Source organism: Palaemon carinicauda, chromosome 4 (genome assembly GCF_036898095.1).
Source record: "Palaemon carinicauda isolate YSFRI2023 chromosome 4, ASM3689809v2, whole genome shotgun sequence".
NCBI classification, from domain to species: domain Eukaryota; kingdom Metazoa; phylum Arthropoda; class Malacostraca; order Decapoda; family Palaemonidae; genus Palaemon; species Palaemon carinicauda.
This window is the reverse complement of record NC_090728.1, coordinates 170,848,963-170,874,907: the sequence shown is the minus strand read 5'-3', so window position 1 is coordinate 170,874,907 and position 25,945 is coordinate 170,848,963. Positions and strand designations below refer to the sequence as shown.

General features: G+C 41.3%; 1 protein-coding gene across 3 annotated transcripts in view; it reads right to left on the bottom strand.

Annotated features, from left to right (window-relative positions):
• The window catches only part of LOC137640186 (uncharacterized), a 150,094-nt gene that overhangs the window by 27,697 nt on the left and 96,452 nt on the right, over positions 1-25,945 (bottom strand). For 2 of the 3 annotated variants that reach the window (XM_068372714.1, XM_068372716.1), the window contains exons 5-10: positions 24,335-24,580; positions 23,547-23,690; positions 22,691-22,756; positions 19,022-19,218; positions 9,935-10,592; positions 266-411 (exon numbers count right to left, since the gene is read on the bottom strand). In XM_068372714.1, coding sequence (XP_068228815.1) covers positions 266-411; positions 9,935-10,592; positions 19,022-19,218; positions 22,691-22,756; positions 23,547-23,690; positions 24,335-24,580 — 1,457 coding nt within the window. The remainder of the gene's footprint in view (positions 1-265; positions 412-9,934; positions 10,593-19,021; positions 19,219-22,690; positions 22,757-23,546; positions 23,691-24,334; positions 24,581-25,945) is intronic. The other variant, XM_068372715.1, reaches the window with a different exon arrangement.

Genomic DNA, 25,945 nt, shown 5'->3' with positions numbered 1-25,945 from the left:
ATAGCAAAAAAAAAATCAGAGGATAGGACTTGAGACATACTTTAAAATGGTGGAATTTAAAGGCAAGGATAGGACTGAAAATTTATGTAAGGAAATGTGGAGTTTATGGCTTGGAAAAGAAACAAAACTAAAAAATACAATTGAAAAATGGTCATGTTGATACTGCAGGTATCACTAGATATGCTATGTTTTATTAAAAAAACAAAAAAACAATCATAATACAAACCAATCGATGGAATAAAAAAAGCCTACAGATAATACTTACATGTGCGCACTTTTAACTTTCTTCTTAGTTGGTGGTGATGTGACAGAATTAACAGTATTAACAGCAGGTTCAGACACAACTGCTGCTGAATTTAATGAGAAAGCCACTGATGACAATGAGTTATTGGTTTTGCGACCACTGTACACCTGTTGAAAATCCACAATATCAATTAAAATTCTACACCATTTTAGCTATATAATATTCATCATACTCATGTCATAATGATATACGAGTAGTCGTTACCTATAGTTGTTACCTACAAAAAAGATAAAATAGTACCAATACAAAGGCCCTGGAATTTAGACAGAATACACCCCGTGATTATCTAAAATTCTTTTCTCCTACATCACATTTTCTGCTTTTTATACCAGAAAGGGTAGGATATTTTGTAAAATTAAAGTTAAACGTAATAACAACTATTACCACTTCAATCTGAAATACAGTACCTAGCCATTTCTTGACTTATGAAAGGGTTGTTTTTAGTAACCTTTGTTATATGAATTTTCCATAATTCTTGATGCATTACTTCCGTAAGTCTATGACAGAGGAAGTTGCATTCTTCAAATGCCTAAATTTCCAGGACTAAAGCATTTTTATTCTTTTTCCCCAATATCATAACATAGCAAAAGTGAAAACATGAGAATAAATTAATAGAAAATCTAATTTTCCTTTTAGGAAACAATCCATAGTACTACTGTACTTAATACGAGATTTGTTTATAAGGTATAATCTTAAAGAAATCAAGTTTCTTTCAATACATTCAAAGATGCAATATGTTGATACTCCAAGCTGTTGGACCAAAGTAATGCTATTAGCACAGCTGTCCCTGAAAAATCCTGAAGGACTTAAAAGAAAAAAAATTTTTGGAGGAAACATAGATCAACGAACATTTGTTCCAATCTAGATTCAGGGCATCTCTTGCCACTGTTTAAGAGTCCACATATGGTACTACATATTGTGAAAGATTGTGGCTCTCTTTCACAGCAAACAGATCTGTTTGGCAATCAAGAATTAGGTCCAAATTATCATGAAAAGAACTCTGGTCCAAGGTCCACTCCACATGCAGGACTGTGCCTGGAGGGGGACCCCGTCCTCCACTAAGATGAGTGAACCCGACATGTGGAATGGTGAGAGGAACACCTTTTTTGCCTGAAAGAACTTCATAATGGAAAGGTCACTGCACTGAGAGTTCTCAAGATTTCCCCCCCATCCTGAGGCACCAGAAAGCTACTTGGTTAACTATGAAAATCTTTATACAGTACTCTTTGGGAGTTCCTTTTTGGACCAATCCTCTTCAACACCATGAAGACTGACCTTGGTTCCAACATATTAATGTGAAATGTTGCAAACTGAGGGAACCATTTCCCTAATACAAAGGCCTCCTCTGAATGACCTCCCCAACCTGACCAAGATGCACGTGTATGAAGAATCCAAGCAGGGCATGGTACAAATTATGATCATGAAGTTGAACCCTAACACATCTCAAGGCTGATCGTCACAAGGTAAAGGACAGTGGTTCCTAAATATCCCTATGTTTGCATTGATGTTTTTTAACTATATACAACTACTTTAAAACTTTAGGTGTGATTCTTGATTGCAAATTTACTTTTGAGAATTACATTTAATCTTTTTTCTTCAATTGCACAGAAATTGGTTTATTAAGAGTTTTTTTAAGATATTTTAATTTGGTGATCAATCTACCCTGAAGAAATGTTTTAAGTCTTTCATTCTACCTTGTTTCAAGTACTGTTTTGTCAGGTGTTCAGCTGCTGATTCTCATCTTGATTGAATAAAAACTTATAGTCTATTAAATTCCTTACTCCTGATCTGGATATTAATCTCTGGCACTGTCATTCAGTTAGTAGTCTTTTATGCATGTTGCATAAGATTTTTCATAATTCTGACCATACCTTGCATTCAGATCTTCCCAGACTGTACTATCCTGTGCGTAGTATTAGGTATGCAGTTAATTCTAACAGTCTTGTCTTCTCTATCATAAGCCTCAACACTACATAGTATTCTAAAAGTTTTATTCCAGGCGTGACCAGCTTGTAGATTGATCTTCCTAATCTTGCTCTTGAATCAGTGGAATTTCCGAAGAATAAACTTGCAGCAAATGATTTTATGTTGAACAGGTTAACATGAGTCTTGTTTTATAGTTTATATATCACAGACCTATTTTTAGGCTCACTGATCTTAAAATATTTAATATTTTCTTATCAATTACTTTATTTGCTATTCTCTTATTTCCTTTCTTCATTGAGCTACTTTTCTTGTTGGAGCCCTTGGGCTTGCAGCATTCTGCTTCTCCAACCAGGGTTGTAGCTTGGCTATCAATAATATGTTATTTTCCTTAGTAAAATAAATTTTTGAATATACTTACCCGATGATCATATAGCTGCATCCCTGCTGCCCGACAGAAAAAACCTACGGGCGGAATACGCCAGCGATCGTTATACAGGTGGGGGTGTACATCAACAGCGCCATCTGTCAAGTAGGTACTCAAGTACTCGATGTCAACAAAGAACCAATTTTCTCCTCTGTCCACTGGGTCTCTATTGGGGAGGAAGGGTGGGTCCTTTAATTTATGATCATCGGGTAAGTATATTCAAAAATTTATTTTACTAAGGAAAATAACATTTTTCAATATTAAACTTACCCGATGATCATATAGCTGATTCACACCCAGGGGGTGGGTAGAGACCAGCATTACATGTTGACATTATTATGAGCTAAGTATTCCGTATTTCATTTTAGCAATTATTCAAAATAACAAGCATAAAATAAATAAGTACCTGGTAAGGAAGACGACTTGAACAATTACTCTGCCTTTTTAAGTACGTCTTCCTTACTGAGCCTCGCGATCCTCATAGGATGCTGAGCGACTCCTAGGAGCTGAAGTATGAAGGGTTGCAACCCATACTAAAGGTCCTCATCAAAACCTCTAATCTAGGCGCTTCTCAAGAAATGATTTTGACCACTCGCCAAATCAAGTAGGATGCGAAAGGCTTCTTAGCCTTCCGGACAACCCAAAAATATTTCAAGAGAAAGATTAAAAAGGTTCTGGAATTAGGGAATTGTAGTGGTGGAGCCCCCACCACTACTGCACTCGTTGCTACGAATGGTCCCAGAGTGTAGCAGTTCTCGTAAAGAGACTGGACATTCTTAAGATAAAAGACGCGAACACTGATTTGCTTTTCCAATAGGTTGCGTCGAATATACTTTGCAGAGATCTATTTTGTTTAAAGACCACGGAAGTTGTGACAGCTCTAACTTCGTGTGTCCTTACCTTCAGCCAAGCTTGGTCTTCCTCATTCAGAAGGGAATGAGCTTCTCGTATTAACAGTCTGATAAAATAGGATAAAGAATTCTCTGACATAGGCAAAGATGGATTCTTAACTGAACACCATAAAGCTTCAGACGGGCCTCGTAAAGGTTTTTAAAATAGAACTTAAGAGCTCTTACAGGACATACTACTCTTTCTAGGTTATTTCCAACCATACGATAAGTTTGGAATATCGAACGATATTGGTCAAGGCCGAGAAGGCAGCTCGTGTCTGGCTAGAAAACCAAGTTGTAGAACATGTAGCCGTTTCGGATGAGAATCCGATGTTCTTGCTGAAGGCATGAATCTCACTGACTCTTTTAGCTGTGGTTAAGCATATCAGGAAAAGAGTCTTAAAGGTGAGATCTTTCAGGGAGGCTGATTGAAGTGGTTCGAACCTGTCTGACATAAGGAATCTTAGAACCACGTCTAAATTCCAACCAGGTGTAACCAAACGACGCTCCTTCGTGGTCTCAAAAGACTTAAGGAGGTCCTGTAGATCTTTATTGTTGGAAAGATCTAAGCCTCTGTGACGGAAGACTGATGCCAACATGCTTTTGTAACCCTTGATAGTGGGAGCTGAAAGAGATCGTTCTTTCCTCAGATATAAGAGGAAGTCAGCTATTTGAGTTACAGAGGTACTGGTCGAGGATACGGATACTGACTTGCACCAGTTTCGGAAGATTTCCCACTTCGATTGGTAGACTCTAAGGGTGGATGTTCTCCTTGCTCTAGCAATCGCTCTGGTTGCCTCCTTCGAAAAACCTCTAGTTCTCGAGAGTCTTTCGATATTCTGAAGGCAGTCATACGAAGAGCGTGGAGGCCTTGGAGTACCTTCTTTACGCGTGGCAGACGTAGCAGGTCCACCCTTAGGGGAAGTGTTCTGGGGACGTCTACTAGCCATCGAAGTACCTCGGTGAGTTATTCTCTCGCGGGCCAGAGGGAAGCAACTAGCGTCAACTTTGTCCCTTCGTGAGAGGCGAACTTCTGCAGTACCTTGTTGACAATCTAGAACGGAGGGAATGCATATAGATCTAGATGTGACCAATCTAGTAGAAAGGCATCTATATGAACTACTGCTGAGTCCGGGATAGGTGAGCAAAGTATTGGGAGCCTCTTGGTCATCGAGGTTGCGAAGAGATCTATGGTTGGCTGGCCCCAGGTGGCCCAAAGTCTCTTGCATACATCCTTGTGGAGGGTCCAATATGTTGGAATTATTTGTCCCTTCCTACTGAGACAATCTGCTATGACATTCAAGTTGCCTTGGATGAACCTCGTTACTAGTGAAAAGTCTAGACCTGTTGAACAGAAGAGGAGGTCACTTGCGAACTCGTACCATGTCAGAGAGTAGGTCCCTCCTTGCTTGGAGATGTACGTCAAAGCAGGGAGTTGACCGTGTTCACCTCCACCACTTTGCCTTGAAGGAGAGACCTGAAGCTTTTCCAGGTCAGACGTATTGCCAGAAGCTTCTTGCAGTTGAAATGCATTGTCCTTTAACTCGAGTTCCATAATCCCGAGCATTCCCTACCGCCTAATGTCGCACCCCAGCCTACGTCCGATGCGTCCGAGAAGAGAACGTGGTTGGGAGTCTGAACAGTCAGGGGAAGACCCTTTCAAAGGTTGATAAAGTCCTTTCACCAAGTCAGACCAGACTTTATCTTTCCGGAAACCGGGATCGAGACCGCTTCTAGCGTCTTGTCCTTTTCCAGTGAAAAGCTAGATGATACAGAAGAGGACGGAGGTGTAGTCTTCCAAGTGACACAAATTGAACCACGGATGACAGTGTCCTAACCAGACTCATCCACAGCCTGACAGGGCAGTGTTCCTTCTTCAGCATCTTCTGGATGGATAGCAGGGCTGGGGGTTGATCGTCTTGTTCAGCAATGTCCTCATCAGAGGGTTCCTCGTCCGAAACTGATGAGGAAACGGCAACGGAGTGGGCAACGTCTGACTCGCTGAATCCGGTCGCACTGGTGGATGCGTGACGGAGCCGGACACAAGATCATGGTACTGCCGCACAGTCTGTGAACTGTCAACCATGGGGACGCGAAGAAGTACAGCATCAACCCGAAACTGTCTAGACTGTCTGGGTTGTACAGTCAACCCCCTACCGGGTTGCTGAGGTTACCGGGTTGCTGAGGTTGCCGCACTGCGTCACAACAAGTCACCTCTGCTGGTTGTTGAACGTCTTCCTAGTGACACACTGAACGTCCACAACCACCTCCGAGAGTCCCTTAACGTCAACGTGCGACTGGCAACCCACACTGGGTCGCACCGGTGGAGGAACCATCTCAACAGGCGGACGTGAGTAGGATACCTCAGCGTCAACAGGGCGTACAACCAACCGGTAGGAAGGTTGTTGGCTAGAAGGTTCTTCTCCGTAAAAAATCCTCTATCAAGGACACAAGCTTGGACTGCATGTCTTGCAACAAAGCCCATTAGGGTCTATGGGAGCAGGTGTGGCAACAGACGGGGTTAGCGACTGAAGCGGAACCATTTACCATCCCTGGAAGCATTGTTATGCTTAGATTAAAGTCCATAGGAGGCTAAGCAGCTTAAGGCTCCTCTCCAAATGACAGAGTCCTCAAAGGAATATCAGAAGGAGGGAGAACAGCACTTTCTCATCTACAGGAACCATGTCCGAGAAAAGCTAGGTTATCTCAGTGAGGGTTTCACTGGTGCATAAGCAGCAGACCAGAAGGCAACGTTATGTAACTGCTTGACAGTCTGTGAACTGTCAAAAACTGAACTGTCAACCACAACAGGTGCGTGAGGACATACAGCACTGGTGCATTAGTAGCAGACCAAAAGGCAACGACATGTAACTGCTTGACAGCCTGTGAGCTGGCAACAACCAAAGCTGTGTGGGGAAGCCTCAACTCCTGACTGACTAGTCTGCTGCGGGCGAGTGGCGGTAACCACAGTGGGTTGCGGAGGCTGACACACCGTGTCAAAACACGGCAGCTTGTGGTAGCTCACGCACGGCAACGGAGTGCTCCGTGTGTCTGTGGGAGTCAGCATGCGTCTGGCAGGGTCGACTGCGCATGGGTGGAGGAGCTCTCACAACAAGAGTGTGGGAGCAGGCAGCCATGCTAGGCGCACAACCGTGGCAGGCTGTAGGCCAACGGGTGCATCGTCAACCTTCTCCGCAGTCGGAGTGTGGGTGCAGGCAACAACCAAAGCGGAGTGGTGGTGCGTGGTGGGGACTGGCGTGGGTTGCGGAAACTAACGCATCGCGTCAAAACACGGCAGCTTGACTCCACCTTCCCACTGCTGATGCGGTAGCTCACGCATGTTAACGGAGGGAGCCGCACGTCGGCTAACGTTAACATGCGTCTGGCAGGGTCGATCGCGCATCGGAGGTGGAGCTCTCCGCAGCCGGAGTGTGGGAGCAGGCAGCCTCAGCGTGAGCTGGGCGCACAACCGTGGCAGGTTGTAGGCTAACGAGAGCAGTGTAAACCTTCTCCGCACGAAACTCCTGCATAACCGCAGCTAACTGAGTCTGCATAGACTGCAGTAAAGACCACTAGGGTCTACAAAAAACGGCAACAAACGGAGCTACTGTCCGTTGTGAGTTACTGCCTGTTGCGGTACCACCTTGCCTCTCTTGGGAGGTGTGCAGTCGTCGGATGACTGCAGCGAGTCCGAACTGACCCAGTGGCTACACCTAGGCCGTTGGACTTGCGCGGAAGGGACCGACTTGCACTTAAAAAGCTGCAAGATTTGGTCCATGGTTTCTACGAGAAACCTCTTCCGCAGACGAGGAATAAATGGGCTCTCGTCTTTGTGTGGGTGGGGCGATCTCACGTCGGCAACGTGTGTAGATACACCCGAAACCACGGAGGGAAACGTCTGTTCGTCGATCAAGGCCTGTGGAACCCATAAGTCGTTCGACATTACTTCTCCCCTGGGCTTGGGAGCTTGTAAGAGGTCCCGGACTAGGTGAACAACTGGCACGAACAGACGAACCCTCGAACGCAACACTGTAACACTTTGCGCATATCACTTTATCACTTTTGATTTTCTGTTTGCACTTATTTCACTGAAATCGAAACTTTAACTGATTTCTACCTGAAACACGCAATCCTATCCCTCATTATAAGGTAGTAATTGCGAAAACAGTTTTACAATGCAACAGAAAAACATAAATAAAGATAAAGAATTCAGTGGCTGGAAAAGAGACTAAACACTAGATCAAATAAACTACGTTTAAAATCTCTCACCGCATAAAGCCTGGGAACAAGAATAAAACTCTAGAAACGTTTTACCTTCTTCCCCTACAGCGACTAGGGAGAAGAGTAAAAAACGAGAACAACGTTACCCGCTTGAACGAAACGTTTATTCTCCTCTCTCTCCCTCCGTCTCTATCTCTCTCTCTCTTCTCTCTTGACTTAGCATCTGAGAGAAGAGCCCAATTATATATCGTTAAAACATGTTATTTGCTAAAGGAAAAAACTGAAAGGTTTCCCAAATAAAAAGTTCCTTTATTTAGAATTTAAACCATTTAAGCTAAGAAAGAATGAACGAAACGCTAGAATCGGTTTACTCTTACTGCAACGTGAAACCGTGAAACACTCTCTCTCTATCGTAACGATAGAGCGCATGTTGAACGTTCTGAACGTCAACAACTGCGGAGACTAAAAAACTAAACGTTAGTTCATCTTTGAAAACAGTACGAGACTATCAAAGAAATTCTTTCATAAAACATTAAAATTAAAAAAGTATTAAATTCTTAAAAGGTAAATACGATATGACGGGCTCAATGTTAATTAACTTCGGTTCCAAGTAAGGACCGCCTACTATTAGGAAAGGTCGCATATAAACAAACATAAAAATTAATTTTTATAAGTTTATAATAAATGGAAAGTTAATCGAAGAGGCCCATAAAGGCGGAGAGATATAAAATAAATAGATCTAAAACTTGTTAAGCAAAATTACCAAAAACCTAAACACACTTCCGTCTAAGGGAAGGGTCGGCCATTTAAAAGTGAAAGAGAGTCCATACTCTCTTCGTCACCAACACTTCCGTCTAAGGGAAGGGTCGGCCATTTAAAAGTGAAAGAGAGTCCATACTCTCTTCGTCACCATAATTAAATCTATCCAAAACGAGTTCAAGTTTTGAAATGAAGATAAAACCCCTGTATAGCGAAAGCTCAAAACTGGAATAGTGTACTTCACCAAATCGTTGTGAAAACAAATCCAGTTAGGGACGGCGTATTTAGTAGGTCTTGCCAGTGGCACGACAGAGGGAAAATTGGTTCTTTGTTGACATCGAGTACTTGAGTACCTACTTGACAGATGGCGCTGTTGATGTACACCCCCACCTGTATAGCGATCGCTGGCGTATTCCGCCCGTAGGTTTTTTTCTGTCGGGCAGCAGGGATGCAGCTATATGATCATCGGGTAAGTTTAATATTGAAAAAATAATAATAATAATAATAATAATAGACTAAATACATTGTCTTCAGGGGAACTAGAAACCTAATGGGCACTCGGGGAGGTCTCACAGAAGAGGATTAGACCTCAGATGGACCTTTCATTAATCCTGATGGGTTTTTCAAAGGTCTCTTTGACCCTATGAATGATTAAAGCTTATCATATGATCTAATATTGAGTTTTGGAGCATACAGTAAGGTAAAAGATGGCAGTACTCTGCAAGGTGAGGAGCATGTAAAACTAATCAAATCCCATTCTCCTACTACTCTAGAGAAATCTTTGTGTCAACTCTATTTCTCGAAAAAATTTTTTTAGAAATAACACCCAGTTAGTTTGATTTCTGTTCATTGCAACCTCCAGAAACAGTAGAGTGTATGTTACATAATTCAGATACAATATCTTAATCACTGTCCCCACTTTTCATAATATATTCATACAAAACAATTTTTTATAATAACAGCTCCTGCCTTCAAATGCTAACATTTTCATAGCACCTAACAATGCCAACTACATAAAAGGTAATACACTGAGCTGCCAAGGAACTTTGGATCCAAGGGGGCATATGCAGTGCTAACAGTCGGCAGATCATTACATTTGAGACTGGAATTGAAATATTTAGTAGCGAAACACTGTGAATAATGGCTACTTATAGGTACATAAGTTTACATGAAAAAATTCAAAACATTAAATTTCTGACAGTGGATAAGTTTTCAAAGAGATTCAAACAAAGATGATGACTTGCTGCTTTTAATAAAAAAAAATGTTCAGAATGGTTATTGTGGCAAGGTAACATTAAACTAAATCTCAATTACTACTATAGTACCCTATAATAAGATCTCATACTGTACTTAACAACTAGCACACTATCAACAGAATACAAGCAAACTAAGATATATAAATTTTCTTACCTGTGGCTTTGTGTTTTCCTCATCATCATCGCTAGAAACTTCTTCCCGAGTAACTTTGTTGCGAGAACCAGGCTTTCTCCCAGGCTTTCTGCCGGGTTTTCTTCCCCGTTTTTCTTTCCCCTTTACCTTCACTTTTTCTTCTTCATCTTTTTTGTCATCATCAACAACAACCTTTTTTCTTCGTCCACGACCAACTTTGACCTTGACTTTTGTCTCCTGTTCAGTTGAAAATTCATCCCCACTTTTTGCTCCCACCTCTTCACTTTTTATTCTTAACCCTTCATCAGTGCTTTTTCTCCTACCCACATCACCATTTTTCTTTTTTATTCCTTCATCTATACTCTTTCTTCTACCAGGACCCTCAACACTTTTTCTCCTACCTCTACCGTCTTTCACTTTTATCTCAGATTCAGGGACAGTACTTCTTTTGTCTCTTGATTCATCATCTAGGTTTCTCACTGGTTCTTCCCACAAATTGTCTTGGTGATCTGAGTCATCATTTATCTCAATCACTTCAACACTTCTGTCTTCAGAATTATATTTGTTTTTGATATCAGAGCTTTCACTTCTCTTCCGTTCTCTTGGAGACTTGAGGAAATTTGATGAGGGGACAATTTCATCCGGCTCATCTTCTTTAGTAAACTCACGAGATCTTTTCCTGTAAAAAGTCAACATTTTAAGGCATTTTCAAGATAGCAAACATTTTCTTATATTGAACTGATCTTATCTGAACAAAATATCATTACTGCACTGCACTATAAAATATACTTTTGCATTATTCATTATGGAATAAAGATTTGCATTGCTCAAACAGAAGTAATGGAAAAAAAATAAGAAATAATTTATAACAAAAACAATTTTCACATTCAACAAATAAACCCCTGTAAAAATACTAGCATGAGATCAGCCACAAGATAGAAATTTCAAATTGGGAAACTATATACATTACAGTACTGTAAACAAATCTTGCTAATCCACACCCTGTCATCCAAACTGTGTATTTACATGGACACTTGGACTAAAATGTTATTTTCATTAGTAAAATAAATTTTTGAGTATACTTACCCGATAATCATGTAGCTGTCAACTCCGTTGCCCGACAGAATTCTACGGAAGGGATACGCCAGCGATCACTATACAAGAAGGGGGTGTACTCACCAGCGCCACCTGTGGCCAGGTACTGCAGTACTTCTTGTTGACACCACCTCAATTTTTCCTCGGTCCACTGGTTCTCTATGGGGAGGAAGGGTGGGTCAATTAAATCATGATTATCGGGTAAGTATATTCAAAAATTTATTTTACTAATGAAAATAACATTTTTCAATATTAATCTTACCCGATAATCATGTAGCTGATTCACACCCAGGGAGGTGGGTGAAAACCAGTGTACATGTATATCAAGAAGCTAAGTATCCCGTATTTCATATTATCAGTTATTCAAAATAACAATGAAATTATAAGTACCTGGTAAGGAAGTCGACTTGAACCATTACTCTGCCTTTAATAAGTTCGTCTTCCTTACTGAGCGCAGCGTTCCTCTTAGGAGGCTGAACAACCCTAAGGTGCTGAAGTATAAAGGGCTGCAACCCATACTAAAGGACCTCTACACAACCTCTAACCTAGGCGCTTCTCAAGAACGAATTGACCACCCGCCAAATCAACTAGGATGCGGAAGGCTTCTAGCCTACCGTAACAACCCAAAAAACAACAATAAAAGCATTCAAGAGAAAGGTTAAAAAAGGTTATGGGATTAAGGGAATGTAGTGGCTGAGCCCTCACCTACTACTGCACTCGCTGCTACGAATGGTCCCAGGGTGTAGCAGTTCTCGTAAAGAGACTGGACATCTTTGAGATAAAATGATGCAAACACTGACTTGCTCCTCCAAAAAGTTGCATCCATAATACTCTGCAGAGAACGGTTCTGTTTAAAGGCCATCGAAGTGGCTACAGCTCTCACTTCGTGGGTCCTTACCTTCAGCAAAGCAAGGTCTTCATCCTTCAAGTGAGAATGAGCTTCTCTAATCAGAAGCCTTATATAATACGAAACTGCGTTTTTGGACATAGGCATCGAAGGTTTCTTGATGGCACACCATAAGGCCTCTGATTGTCCTCGTATAGGTTTTGACCTTTTAAGATAGTATTTTAGAGCTCTGACAGGGCAAAGAACTCTCTCTAGCTCGTTACCCACCATGTTGGAAAGGCTAGGAATTTTGAACGATCTAGGCCAAGGACGTGAAGGAAGTTCATTTTTTGCTAAAAATCCGAGCTGTAAGGAACATGTTGCTGATTCGGATGTGAATCCTATGTTCCTGCTGAAGGCGTGAACCTCACTAACTCTTTTGGCTGTTGCAAGGCAGACGAGGAAAAGAGTTTTGAGAGTAAGGTCTTTGAAAGAAGCTGACTGGAGAGGTTCAAACCTAGGAGACATAAGGAACCTTAAGACTACGTCTAGATTCCAGCCTGGAGTGGACAATCGACGTTCTTTAGAAGTCTCGAAAGATTTAAGGATGTCTTGTAGATCCTTGTTGGAGGAAAGATCCAAACCTCTGTGGCGGAGAACTGAAGCCAACATACTTCTGTACCCTTTGATCGTAGGAGCCGAAAGAGATCTAACATTCCTAAGATGTAACAGGAAGTCAGCAACTTGGGTTACAGAGGTATTGGTAGAGGAAACTGCATTGGCTCTGCACCAGCTTCGGAAGACTTCCCACTTGGATTGATAGACTCTACGAGTGGATATCCTCCTTGCTCTGGCAATCGCTCTGGCTGCCTCCTTCGAAAAGCCTCTAGCTCTAGCGAGTCTTTCGACAGTCTGAAGGCAGTCAGACGAAGAGCGTGGAGGTTTGGGTGTACCTTCTTTACGTGAGGTTGACGTAGAAGGTCCACTCTTAGAGGGAGAGTCCTGGGAACGTCGACCAGCCATTGTAGTACCTCTGTGAACCATTCTCTTGCAGGCCAAAGGGGAGCAACCAGCGTCAGCCGTGTCCCTTCGTGAGAGACGAACTTCTGAATGACTCTGTTGATGATCTTGAACGGCGGGAATGCATATAGCTCGAGATGGGACCAATCCAGCAGAAAAGCATCCACGTGAACTGCTGCTGGGTCTGGAACTGGGGAACAGTACAAAGGGAGCCTCTTGGTCATGGAGGTGGCGAACAGATCTATCGTTGGCTGACCCCACAAGGTCCAAAGTCTGTTGCACACGCTCTTGTGAAGGGTCCATTCCGTGGGGATGACTTGATCTTTCCTGCTGAGGCGATCTGCCGAGACGTTCATATTGCCCTGAATGAACCTCGTTACTAGTGAGAGGTTTAGACTTCTTGACCAAATGAGGAGGTCCCTTGCTATCTCGTACAGCTTCCTCGAATGGGTCCCTCCCTGCTTGGAGATGTATGCCAAGGCTGTGGTGTTGTCGGAGTTCACCTCCACCACCTTGTTTAGCAGGAGGGACTTGAAGTTCATTAAAGCCAGATGAACTGCCAGCAACTCCTTGCAGTTGATGTGAAGCGTTTCCTGTTCCTTGTTCCATGTTCCCGAGCATTCCTGTCCGTCCAAGGTCGCGCCCCAGCCCGAGTCTGATGCATCCGAATAGAGATGAAGATTGGGGGTCTGAACCGCTAACGATAGACCCTCCTTGAGAAGGATGTTGGTCTTCCACCACATGAGAGTAGTATTCATCTCTTTGGTAACAGGAATAGAGACCGCTTCGAGCGTCATATTCTTGTCCCAGTGAGCTGCTAGATGGAATTGAAGGGGGCGGAGGTTGAGTCTCCCTAACTCGGTGAACAGGGCTAACGATGACAGGGTCCCTGTTAGACTCATCCACTGTCTCACCGAGCATCTGTTCCTCTTCAGCATGCTCAGAATGCACTCTAGGGCTTGGCTGATTCTTGGGGCCGACGGAAAAGCCCGAAAAGCTTGACTCCGAATCTCCATTCCCAGGTAAACGATGGTTTGGGAAGGAATAAGCTGGGACTTTTCTAAGTTGACCAAAAGACCAAGTTCCTTGATCAAGTCCAAAGTCCAGTTGAGACTCTCCAGACAGCGACGACTTGTGGGGGCTCTTAACAGCCAGTCGTCTAAATAAAGGGAGGCTCTGATGTCCGCCAAGTGGAGGAATTTGGCAATATTCCTCATCAGTCGCGTAAACACCATAGGCGCCGTGCTTAGGCCAAAACACAGGGCTTGGAATTGGTACACAACCTTTCCAAAAACGAATCTCAGGAAAGGTTGGGAGTCTGGATGAATAGGAACGTGAAAGTAAGCGTCTTTCAGATCCAACGAGACCATCCAGTCCTCCTGCCTGACCGCTGCTAGGACCGACTTCGTCGTCTCCATAGTGAACGTCTGCTTGGTGACATAAGCATTGAGCGCACTGACGTCCAGCACCGGTCTCCAACCTCCTGTCTTCTTGGCCACCAGAAAGAGACGGTTGTAGAAGCCCGGGGATTGATGGTCCCGGACTATCACCACTGCCTTCTTCTGTAACAGGAGCGACACCTCTTGGTGTAACGCTAGCCTCTTGTCCTTTTCCTTGTAGTTGGGAGAGAGGTTGATGGGAGAAGTGGTCAGAGGGGGATTGCGGCAGAATGGAATCCTGTAACCCTCCCTTAGCCACTTGACAGACTGGGCGTCTGCACCTCTTCTTTCCCAAGCTTGCCAGAAGATCTTGAGTCTGGCTCCTACTGCTGTCTGGAGAGGAGGAGAGTCAATGTTTGCCTTTCGAAGGCTTGGAACCTTTCTTGGACCTGCCCCTGAAACCGTCTGGACGGGTACTTCCTCGGCTGGGGGCTCTGCCACGAAAGGGCGGAATAAATCTTGTAGCAGGAGTATCGGCCACTGGGGTGCGGTAAGTTCTAGGAACCGAAGGAGCAACCTTAGCCTTACGTGCTGAAGAGGCCACAAGGTCATGAGTGTCCTTCTGAATAAGAGCTGCAGACAATTCCTTGATAAGGTCCTCAGGAAACAGGAACTTAGAAAGCGGAGCAAAAAGTAACTGAGACCTTTGACAAGAGGTGATACCAGTGGAAAGGAAGGTGCAAAGTTGTTCCCTTTTCTTGAGTACTCCCGAAACAAACATGGAGGCAAGTTCGCCGGAACCATCGCGAATTGCTTTATCCATACAGGACATTATAAGCATGGCCGAGTCCTTGTCAGATGGGGCAGTCTTCTTGCTCAAGGCCCCCAGGCACCAGTCGAGAAAATTAAAAATCTCAAAGGCGCGAAAGACTCCCTTTAAGAAGTGGTCTAAGTCAGAAAAGGTCCAGCAGACCTTAGAGCGCCTCATAGCCGACCTTCGTGGAGAGTCAACCAAACTTGAGAAGTAAGCCTGGGCAGAGGCAGGGATTCCCAAGCCTGGTTCCTCTCCTGTGGCATACCATACGCCCGCCTTAGAAGTGAGCTTAGTAGGTGGAAACATGAATGACGTCTTCCCTAGTTGCTGCTTGGACTGCAACCAATCCCCTAACATTCTCAAAGCTCTCTTAGAAGATCTAGCGAAGACGAGCTTAGTGTAGGCAGACTTAACAGGTTGCATGCCTAGAGAAAACTCTGATGGAGGAGAGCGAGGGGTAGCAGAAACAAAGTGATCCGGGTAAACTTCTCTGAAAAGAGCCAGGACCTTGCGAAAGTCAATGGAGGGTGGTAACGACTTGGGTTCCTCCACGTCAGAAGAGGGATCATCCAGGTGCGCAGCTTCCTCCTCAGAAACCTCATCACCTGAGGGTTGAGAAGCGAGAGGTAAAGTTACAGCGGTATGCTGAACGGCAGAATCCTGACAAGCGGGTGCATATACACTTGTGGATTCATCCTCAAGTCTCTGTTGAAGAGGATGAGGGCTGGTAATGACAAAGTCATGAGGCTGGGAAGAAGGAGGCTCTGCGGGAGTCTGGGGAGCAAGCGTGGTGAGAGGCGACTGTAGTAAAACCTGAGGTTCAGGCTGCAAAGACTGCTCAAGCTGAGGAGAAAGAGGTAGATGCATGCGTTGAGGTGGCTGACTCATTGCATGAGGTTCATGTCTCAAGAGCTGCGCTTGCTTCAAGGGTTGAGGTGGCTGCGTAGTAAGAGGTTCCTGTCTCACGAGTTGAGGTTCTTGAGGTGGGTGCTGCGAGAGTTGAGGTGGCGGCTGCGCAGAAAGAGGCTCCTGTCTCACGAGTTGAGGTTCTTGAGGTGCTTGCCTCGAGAGTTGAGGTTCTCGCCTCGAGGAAAGTGGAGGTATCAGCTGTCGTACCTCAAGAGGTTGCTGCCTCGAGGATGGTCTTACTGCAAGAAACTCTTGCCTCAAAGGTAGAGGAGGTTGTAAGGCATAAGACTCCTGTCCCCATTGTTGAGGAGGTTGCCGCGTGGTAAGAGGTTCCTGCCTAAAGGAAGGTGGAGGTTGCTGCACAACGCTGGTATCTGGCAACTCCCAACGCGGTAGCTCACTCATGGAGGTAGCTTGAGGAACCTCAACTTCGTACGTCTGGCAGACTGGACTGCGTAGAGGAGGAGGAGCGCTCGCAGGAGGAGGTGTAACCTTCTCTGCCTGAAACTCACGCATCAATACCGCAAGCTGCGACTGCATAGACTGCAGCAAAGCCATCTTGGGATCAACAGACGTTGAGGTCTGTTGAGGCAGAGCCTTAACAGAAGTTGAGGTCTGTTGAGGCATCGCCTTACCTCTCTTAGGAGGCGTGCAGTCACCTGATGACTGCGGCGAGTCAGAGCTAGCCCAATGACTACATCCGGGCTGTAGAACTCGTGCGGTCTGGACTTTACGCTTAAGAGGTCTTGAGACCTGAGTCCAGCGTTTTCTCCCCGAAAATTCTTCTGCAGACGAGTAAAATAAGGGCTCAATCGTCTGAGAGTGGAAGTGACGATCTCTGGAAGATACGCCCGCAACCACCGAGGATACTGCTGTGCGCCGATCAAGGCCTGCCGAACCCTTTTGCCCTTCGACATTGCTTCTCCCCTGGGCTTGGGAGCTTGCAAGAGGTCCCGGACTGGGAGGACGACTGGCACGCACAGAAGTACCCTCACGCACAACACTGACACTGACACTAGCACTCGGCACAGCACTGGCACTACCACTTCCCACTGCACTTTTCACTTCAAGTTCCTTGACGTCTGCCAAGAGGAACTTGTGGTCACTCACTACCGACTCCACTTTATCACCTAAAGCCTGAATGGCACGTAAAACATCAGACATATCAGGCTGAGCACAAATAGTAGGATCGGGGGTAGCCACTACAGGGGGAGGAAAAGGTTGAGGATCATGGGGTGAGGAATAAAGCGAAGAGCGAGCCGAACTCCTCCTAACTCTCTCTCTCTCTAACTTAGTGGTATACTTGAGGAATCGAACAAAATCAAGTTCCGAAAGTCCGGCGCATTCCTCACATCGATCTTCCAACTGACAGGATTTTCCCCTACAGTCGGAACAAACAGTGTGAGGATCAACCGAGGCCTTCGGAATACGCCTAATACAAGTCCTACATCGTCTTTGGGGAGGAGCTTGAGAAAGGTCGGACATCTTGAATCAAAGAACAGTCAAGGGGGATTCCAATTAAAGCAAAATATCGTTAACCATTAATCAAATCAATCTAAAAGCTATCTAAGCTAAGAGACAAGTTTCCTGTATAGCGAAAGCTGAAATCTTAGAGCAATACTTCACCAAAAACCGTGAACAAGACTCCAAAATTATAAGCGTATCCATGTAGGTCTTGCCGGAAGCACGACAGAGGAAAAATTGAGGTGGTGTCAACAAGAAGTACTGCAGTACCTGGCCACAGGTGGCGCTGGTGAGTACACCCCCTTCTTGTATAGTGATCGCTGGCGTATCCCTTCCGTAGAATTCTGTCGGGCAACGGAGTTGACAGCTACATGATTATCGGGTAAGATTAATATTGAAAAACTGACTTTATTAATACAGTAAAGAGTAAAAGAGTTGATATAGATTTTAAAAAGGATTTCAGTTCATTGAATTACTTTTGTACTGAATACATAAAGATATGTGAAAAAAGTTATTGACTACAGAGTAAGGAGTTCTGGAATCCGGTATTTTATCAAAATCCTTGATAAAATATATCACAAGATAAAGGGAGCTTGCAAAAGAAATAAACTTTTCATACCTTCCTGCATTACATAAATATATAAAGAACTAATATTGACTAAAAAGTATTTTATAATCTAAAACCAATTACAAGTAAACTTATTATAAATCCATGAAATACTAAAATCTCTATTCATATTTGCAGTGTGGAAAACCTATATGCTTTCTTGTGACGTCACAAGAGTTAACTCGGTCAATGTTCTCATATACTGTATTAATTTTCATTGAAGTCCAAAAACTCAACTATTTCTAATGATTTTACTATTTTGTTCATCTATAAATTACAGTTTCTTTTACTTTTTAAATTGTTAAAGAATTGTACAATACTGAATACCATTGATTCATGTTCTCTTATGCATTACAAAATGTTTCAAGGCCAAAAATAGTTTACAAAAAAATGTTAAATTCTTTATAATGAAATTTCAACTATGCTGATCATTATTGTACTATAACCTACAACATAATTACGTAATCTGACAAGTCCATGAGTTGACTCAAACCTGAAGAAATATAATGAAAAACAGGAGAACTGGAAGGAATTGTTGACAACAGATTAATAACTTCGAAAAGACCTATCAAAACAATAAAAGAATATAGTAAGTCCCCTACATTTGGCTGAGATGCATTCCAAGAGTGGATTCTCAAGTCAAAAAGTTTTCAAGTCCAACATGACTATCTTGGGCATCCAGCTCATAACCCTTAACTGCTTAATCTCCATAGTTTTCAGTCTTGATTTTTATAACATTAGTGAGCTATTCTATTTATGCATCATGAATTCCAACATCTATTTCTGCATAAAATATTTTAATAGAAAATACAAATATTTTCTTTATTCACACAAAGGTTCTTATCTCTGGAAGTCCAAAAGCCAAATTATCTTATTGTGGGGACTTATTGTAGTAACGGGACACAAATTTGATTTCCATTTAAGAGCAACGTGACAGAAATAAAAACAATGGGGGAGAGCAAAAAAAAACCTTGCCAGCAATCCACATTCTTACCTTTCTAATTTTTCACCCAGCATAGATTCCTCTTCTTTTCTTTTCTTCTTTTTATCTTCTTCTAACTGTCTTCTCTTTTCTTGCTCTACTATTTCTATGGCCATCTTCTTCTCCTCCTCTTCCTTCTTTTCTTTCAATTTTTGTACCCTACCTGATGACCTTCTTGGTGCAAATTCCATCATTCGCTTCCTTTGTATCTGTGAAGATGTAAAACTTTCTTAGGCAGAGGTATATAAAAGATTAAAGATTACCAACAAGCCAAAAGAGCAAGAACAAGGTGAAAAACAGCAAATTATTTAAAAAACACAGTAATTCATTAAGATACAAAAGGGTCCCCTGGAGTGCTGTTTTTAATTACATTATTTTTGAGTTGATGACAACTTTAAGATTGAGGCCTTAAAATTAGTAAGACATAGATAGAATATCTATGGAGGAGAAGGAAGACAGTAGAGTAAAATTGGGTTTGTATTACATCAAGAGGGTTAGATCCTTTAAATAACTAATATCAAGTGAAACAGAAGATGGTGATAAAAACTAAGAATTTAACCACAGAAAACAGTGTGCCTGGATGAATTAAAGGTAATTGGGAATCCTCTGGGACGAGAGGGTAAATGTGAAGGTAGAAGGAAGTCCTTGTAAAAGTGTAGTAAGGTCAGCAATGGTTTACAGGTCCAATATATGAATGATGAAGAAGGCTCAAGAAAAAAAAACTGGAAGTGGCAGAGATGAGAATGTCAAAATGGTTGTGCAAGTCACAAGAAGAGGTAGTATCAGAAATTATCTTATTGACGAAACAGTCAGCGTACTGGAATCAAAGAAAAGGTAGATAAAGAAGACTCATAGGGGTTTGGCTATATTATGAAAAGAGAAGTCGACCATGTTTGTACATGGTTCATGATCATAGAAGTAGACACAGAGAAGAGACAGGGAAGGCTAAAGTTTAGATAAAAAAGATATGAGAAATGATATGGAGAAGAAGAAAGATATTCAGAAAAGGTGAACAGTGCTGTTAGGAAACAGCTATTAAAGACAAAGAAGCCCTTCTCCTTTTTCAAAGTGATGTTATTAACTCTACTTTCTTTGGGGAAGTCTTCAACCCATCCCTTGTCACAAAGAATGTTTCAACTAGCTATTTTCCTAAGATGGTTTCAACACTACATTTTTCAAAGGAAATTTTCATGGCCATGAATTTCCCGTGAAGATTTCAACTTGTCCCCTTTTTCAAGGGATATTTTCCAACACTATCTTTTTCCTTGTAAAGTTTATGGAAAATTTGCGGGGCAACCCACTTTTGAAAAAGGGTATACTGTACTCAGATACTTACCAAAGAGGTAGCAGTGGGTGAAGTGTGAAGCCATAAATAATGTCATATGTCATGAATAAACATATACCTGGACTTAAAATTTTTCCCAACTACATTGATATTCAGAATAATTTTTTTTTAAATAATTCATCCCACTTTATGATCAATAAGAAATTGAAAATGATAGTTAAAAATAGTAAGACTAAACAAGCCCCAAAAATTAATCATATTTCAAGCATAAAAATAGCTAACATTTTACTCATCAAATAACATCACAGTAAACAACAGTAATTTCAACTCCTGGAATGTTTCAACCATCAAGGTGCAACTACTGTGAACAACACTACCTTGGGACAGTCAAAATGTGCCTGACCTCAAAGCTTAGTAAAATTGAACACATAAAATACCAATCATCATAAAACAAAGGACCTTTTCTTTACTGTGTAAGGCCCAAATTACAAGATGCAATCTTCAAGAAAAAATATTAAAAAAATGAGCTATCATAGGAGCATGAAAAACAAATGGATATCACGCAATAAAAAATCTCAGATATCAGAGCTAACACATAATGACAATTATGAGTTCGAACCAGTACTCTTCCATATCCAATTTGAAGAAAAAAGTGAATTAAAACAGAACTTGAGTAGATCTGGACCTAGATGTGAGCAAAAGTAAAAAATACCACTACTCAGCCACGCAAGTAGCCAAATACCATCCATAGACTGATTGGCTCAAGGAGAATGTTGCAAGTGATGGGATTATTTAATGGTGAGAGGGGATTGAGAGTAATGAAGGGGTAATCATTCCAGTTTTTTCCACCAAGTGTCATTTTATTTCTACAAACGTATCATGGTCCAACTTTTAGCATTCATTGTGGTTTCTTTTTGCTTTGCATAGAATGATGTTTTTGATACGATGGCAATACCTCTTAAATTGCAAAAAAGTAGTTTTCCTTTGGCCATCAAGATGGAAATATTTGATGGGCTGAATTAAGGCTGGTTTAGATCTCAGGTCATAACACACTATGGTGTCCTGAAGACAACCCTATTTGACATTGTCCACTCAAAGAAGACTACAATCATATATCATTGGTGTAAGAAGCAATACGTGCTATCATTAGTGTTAAAACAATATAACAGATGAAAATATGTTAGTCTGAGGTTAACGATTACAGACACATATCACTGTGCAATTAAAATGCTTTACAAATTCTCTGAAAATGTAACTGGTCTATAGACTCACAATAATACTTCTTATTTCTTGGGATTCCATGCAATAGCATTAACTTTATAGAGAATGCTTGAATAACCCAGACACTGCTAGGACAAATTTTTTTAGGTAACTTAGGGTAGCCATTATTATTACTATTATTATAATTACTATCCAAGGTACAACCCTAGTTAGAAAAGAAAGATGCTATAAGCCCAGGGGCTCCAACAGGGAAAAATAGCCCAGTGTGGAAAGGAAACAAGGAAATAAATAAATGAAGAGAACAAATTAACAATAAATCATTCTAAAAAAAGTAACAACGTCAAAACAGACATATCATATATAAACTATTAACAACATCAAAAACAAATATGTCATAAATAAACTTTAAAAAGACCCATGTCCGCCTGGTCAACAAAAAAGCATTTGCTCCAACTTTGAAATTTTGAAGTTCTACTGATTCAACTACCCGATTAGGAAGATCATTCCACAACTTGGTAAGAGCTGGAATAAAACTTCTAGAGTACTGCGTAGTATTGAGCCTCATGATGGAGAAGGCCTGGCTATTAGAATTAACTGCCTGCCTAGTATTACGAACAGGATAGAATTGTCCAGGGAGATCTGAATGTAAAGGATGGTCAGTTATGAAAAATCTTATGCAACATGTACAATGAACTAATTGAACGACGGTTACTTTCCCTGATCTCAAACATCATTAGAACTATTAGCGCAGATATGCTATTTATTACTATACATAAAAAATAGAAAACACACAGAAATGCTGCAAAAAAAAAAAAAAATTCAACTTTACAACAAGATATTTTCCCATTAATTTACAAAGTAAATGATAAAAATAATAGCTACATTATCGTAATTGCATAATAGTTCAACCATATCAGTGCCAAATTTCTACTTTCATAATGGTTAACCTAAAGAATTTGTTCCTAAATGTGGGGTGAACATTGGAGCGTGTTATGTATAAAAAAGTGAGTGGATAAAACACACAATTATTAATTCATACAATATCTTCCATTTTACATGGTACGTACCAGCGGAAGCTCCTTTGAACTCAAAACACTATAAAAAATTATTAAGTATACTTGCAGAATGTAGGGTAAACAACAAAACCATTTTAACTCCTAGATGAGCAACTTTACCTCTGTCATGCTCCCATAACCATCCCTCATTTCCGAACAAATCCTTTGGTCCCGCCCTATGGCAATCTAGAAATGAAACAGTGATCTGGTGAACTTAATTTGAACAAAAATATTAACCCTTGTTAATCCCAGGGGGTCACAAAGCACCTGTGGCAATTCATACTAAGAATACTTATGGTCATAGCAATAGTATTCTTTTCACCACACTAATTCATTTTTTTTAGGTATGTGCTGGTTGCATATTCAACTTGAAGCAGAATACTTATATATACTTTATAGCATTATATTAAAAAACCAAAAAAAATCAAATGGACGAGTTAAATTTAGTTGAGCATTTTATAAGAATGGTTTCATCTGCAGTCATCAAAATTTCCATGGTTGACAATTTACATGACTGCAAATGACATGACCAGAATTTCGACAGGTTATAAAATTTGGTATCAAAGTTTCTAAATTGGCGTAACATGCAGAGATGTATGCGAAGATAGATTGGGAGCCCAAAGACTATCGAGCAATGGGAAGCTAAGTCACATCCTTTATGAAATAATTATACACATACAAAGGTAATAAAAATCATAACACTAATTACATTAAATAAAGGGCAAAATGCAAGCCCATTAGTATGCTGAATGCAGATTTTCTGGTCCAGCCATAACCAAAAATTATGTGTTCTCAGGCTCATGAAGGCAAAGCACTACTTTTTTTTTAAACTGAAGGGAATGCATATGCATTACTATTATCTATAATCTCACCTAAAGATATAGTCTAAAAAACTACCTATTATACAAAAAAGAAAAAGAAAATTCACTAGTACAAAGTAAATGCAGATATTCTTAAACTTGGAAATGCAAGTTACCTTCTCTTTCTCCTGGAAGAGACGTGGGATCTCTGGGAGGAAATCTTCACGCAGGGTCTGTAATAAACTGCGTTCCAATTTGGACGAGCAATCTTCAAATTTCTCAGCAAGAATATTCCAGTCTTCTTCAGAGAAACACTGGACCTACAAAAACATAAAACATAAGTTTATAAATAGGACAAAGGAACTACACCTACAGGTACTGGGATTGAAGTACTTTTTCAACTAGAGTCCCAACAAGGTTTGTAAGTTCTAATGATAAAAGATATTTCTAAATAAAAAACAATAGCATCTCTTAATAAATAAACAATAACATATCTTAATAAATAAACAGTATTCATACAATTATGAGTTTCTGTGATGCACAATACTGTACTGTTAAACATCTGTCTAAGAAAGCTTAAATTCAACTGCAAAAATCACATGTAGGTAAGAGAAAAATACTAGCTACACATATACTTAATTTCCCCATACCGTGTGCTTTTCTTTTCCCCTTAAAGAGAGCAATTCCACGTTTACCCAACCAATTCTCAGCTAGTATTTGAAAAATGTTATCATCCCACACCCTTCTCTACCTTGGCTATGGGCCACTACACCCAAATAACTACCACGCACTACATTTCCAGCTTCAGTAGTCTAAGTGCAATAGGTTTTATCAGAGCAACTATGTTCAGTACTGTACATTCTTCGCCATAGATTCCAACTTGAACCCTCTTAATAATGAAGCAAGTGTCAAAAGATTTTAAATATTAAGTCTGATAAATATTTTCAAAATAAGGCTTCCTTACCTGCCAGATAGCAGGTGATGTAACTTCCGGTTCTTCATCACTTTCAGACACTTTGAAACCCTTTTTTTTTCGTTTCTTTTTTCTTTTGTCTTCTTTTTCTTTGTCTTTATCCTTTGGTTTTCGCCTATGCGGGTGGTAAGGTGAGTGGTCTTCCCTATATAGGCGGGTGCCATAAAAATACCAATAGGTAGAGCCATTGTCGTCATACCCAAGTGGTTCGACACGAAGGCTGTCCGACTCTAAATTCTGTAATATTTAAATCAAAATTTTATACCAGAAACCTAGACCAAAAACAAAGTTATGAAATGGTAAATGGTATATGCAACATCAACCTGTGGCACAAGTTTCAAATCGTTTCCCTTACAAGCGACTTTAATACTGCACTGAAAAATACTATAACAAATTTTCAAAGCATTTGTATATTTTCTAGTAATAAAACTGGAGTCCTTTAAAATAAATCATATCCTTAGCAGAGCTGTAACAGTTGCTGAATTTGTTAACAAGTGATCAACCAGTGGTGGGCAAGGGCAAGTAACCATACACTCTCTCCTCTCTCAGACTTCTCTATCTACCTTCTGCTCAGGACTGAGAGGTGTGAAGATTTACTTTGACGGAGTCAGGTTAATACAATAAGGAAATATAGAAATAACTTTTATAATTTTATATTTGTCCCTACGTGTATACAAACTTTTCTTCCTTCAAAATAGGAAGATTCACTTACTGGTGGGAGGAAGGCCCCTATATCAGAACTGGTTAATTAATTTTCTTCCCTGAAATATGTCAATCTCCCTAGTCTTGTAGGAGAGTAAGAGAGAAGAATCTAGTAACATCATGTCTGCCCATCATAGGGAGTAGGTTGAAAAGTCCTGGCCTGTACTTGGTATGCACCTGGTTCAAGGTTAATGTAGGGATCCTTCATCTTGAGAAGTGGTCTGGAATGAAATACCATCACTCCCCAATTAAGGGTGGATGGAGAACTAGTTCCAGCAGGTCTAGTCTAATAAGAATAGTGCTCAGAAGTATAATTTACCCCCCTCAATGTCAAATATAATGTGTAACGGTAAAACCACTTCATCCCTAAGAGAGGGGACAGAAAGCACCAGCAGAAAAGCCAGTCGCTTTACCTTTTATCTGCTACGCTGACACGTTACCAGGTACAAGCTGGGGTGCATACACAACTATTTGAATAGCCACCACATGGACAATAACAAAAGTGTCCAAGGACTTACAAGCATACTGTACTCCCTTAAGGTTGTTTAGCACATTCAAACTCCTGCATTTACCACCTATCCTACAGTAAGATTGTTCCTGAAAGCCAAGGTGGGACCAATATCCCTGACTTTGTGAGCTCTTGTCCGAGCTGGTATAGTCAGGGCTTTTACTTTACTGATCATTTCACAGTCAGAAAAGGAAAGTGTTCTTAGGGACTTTTTTCTTGGTTCTGCCAGTGCTGAGGAAGAGTCATTGATGCTCAGGTCTAAGATATCAAGACCTCTTCAGATAGCTCAGCAGACACCTCACCAAACTAAAAAGCATCTCCCCTTGACTACCACCCAATGATTCACTTAGAGAGAGGATAGAGACTGTCTCAAACCTGGAGTCGCATGTCGA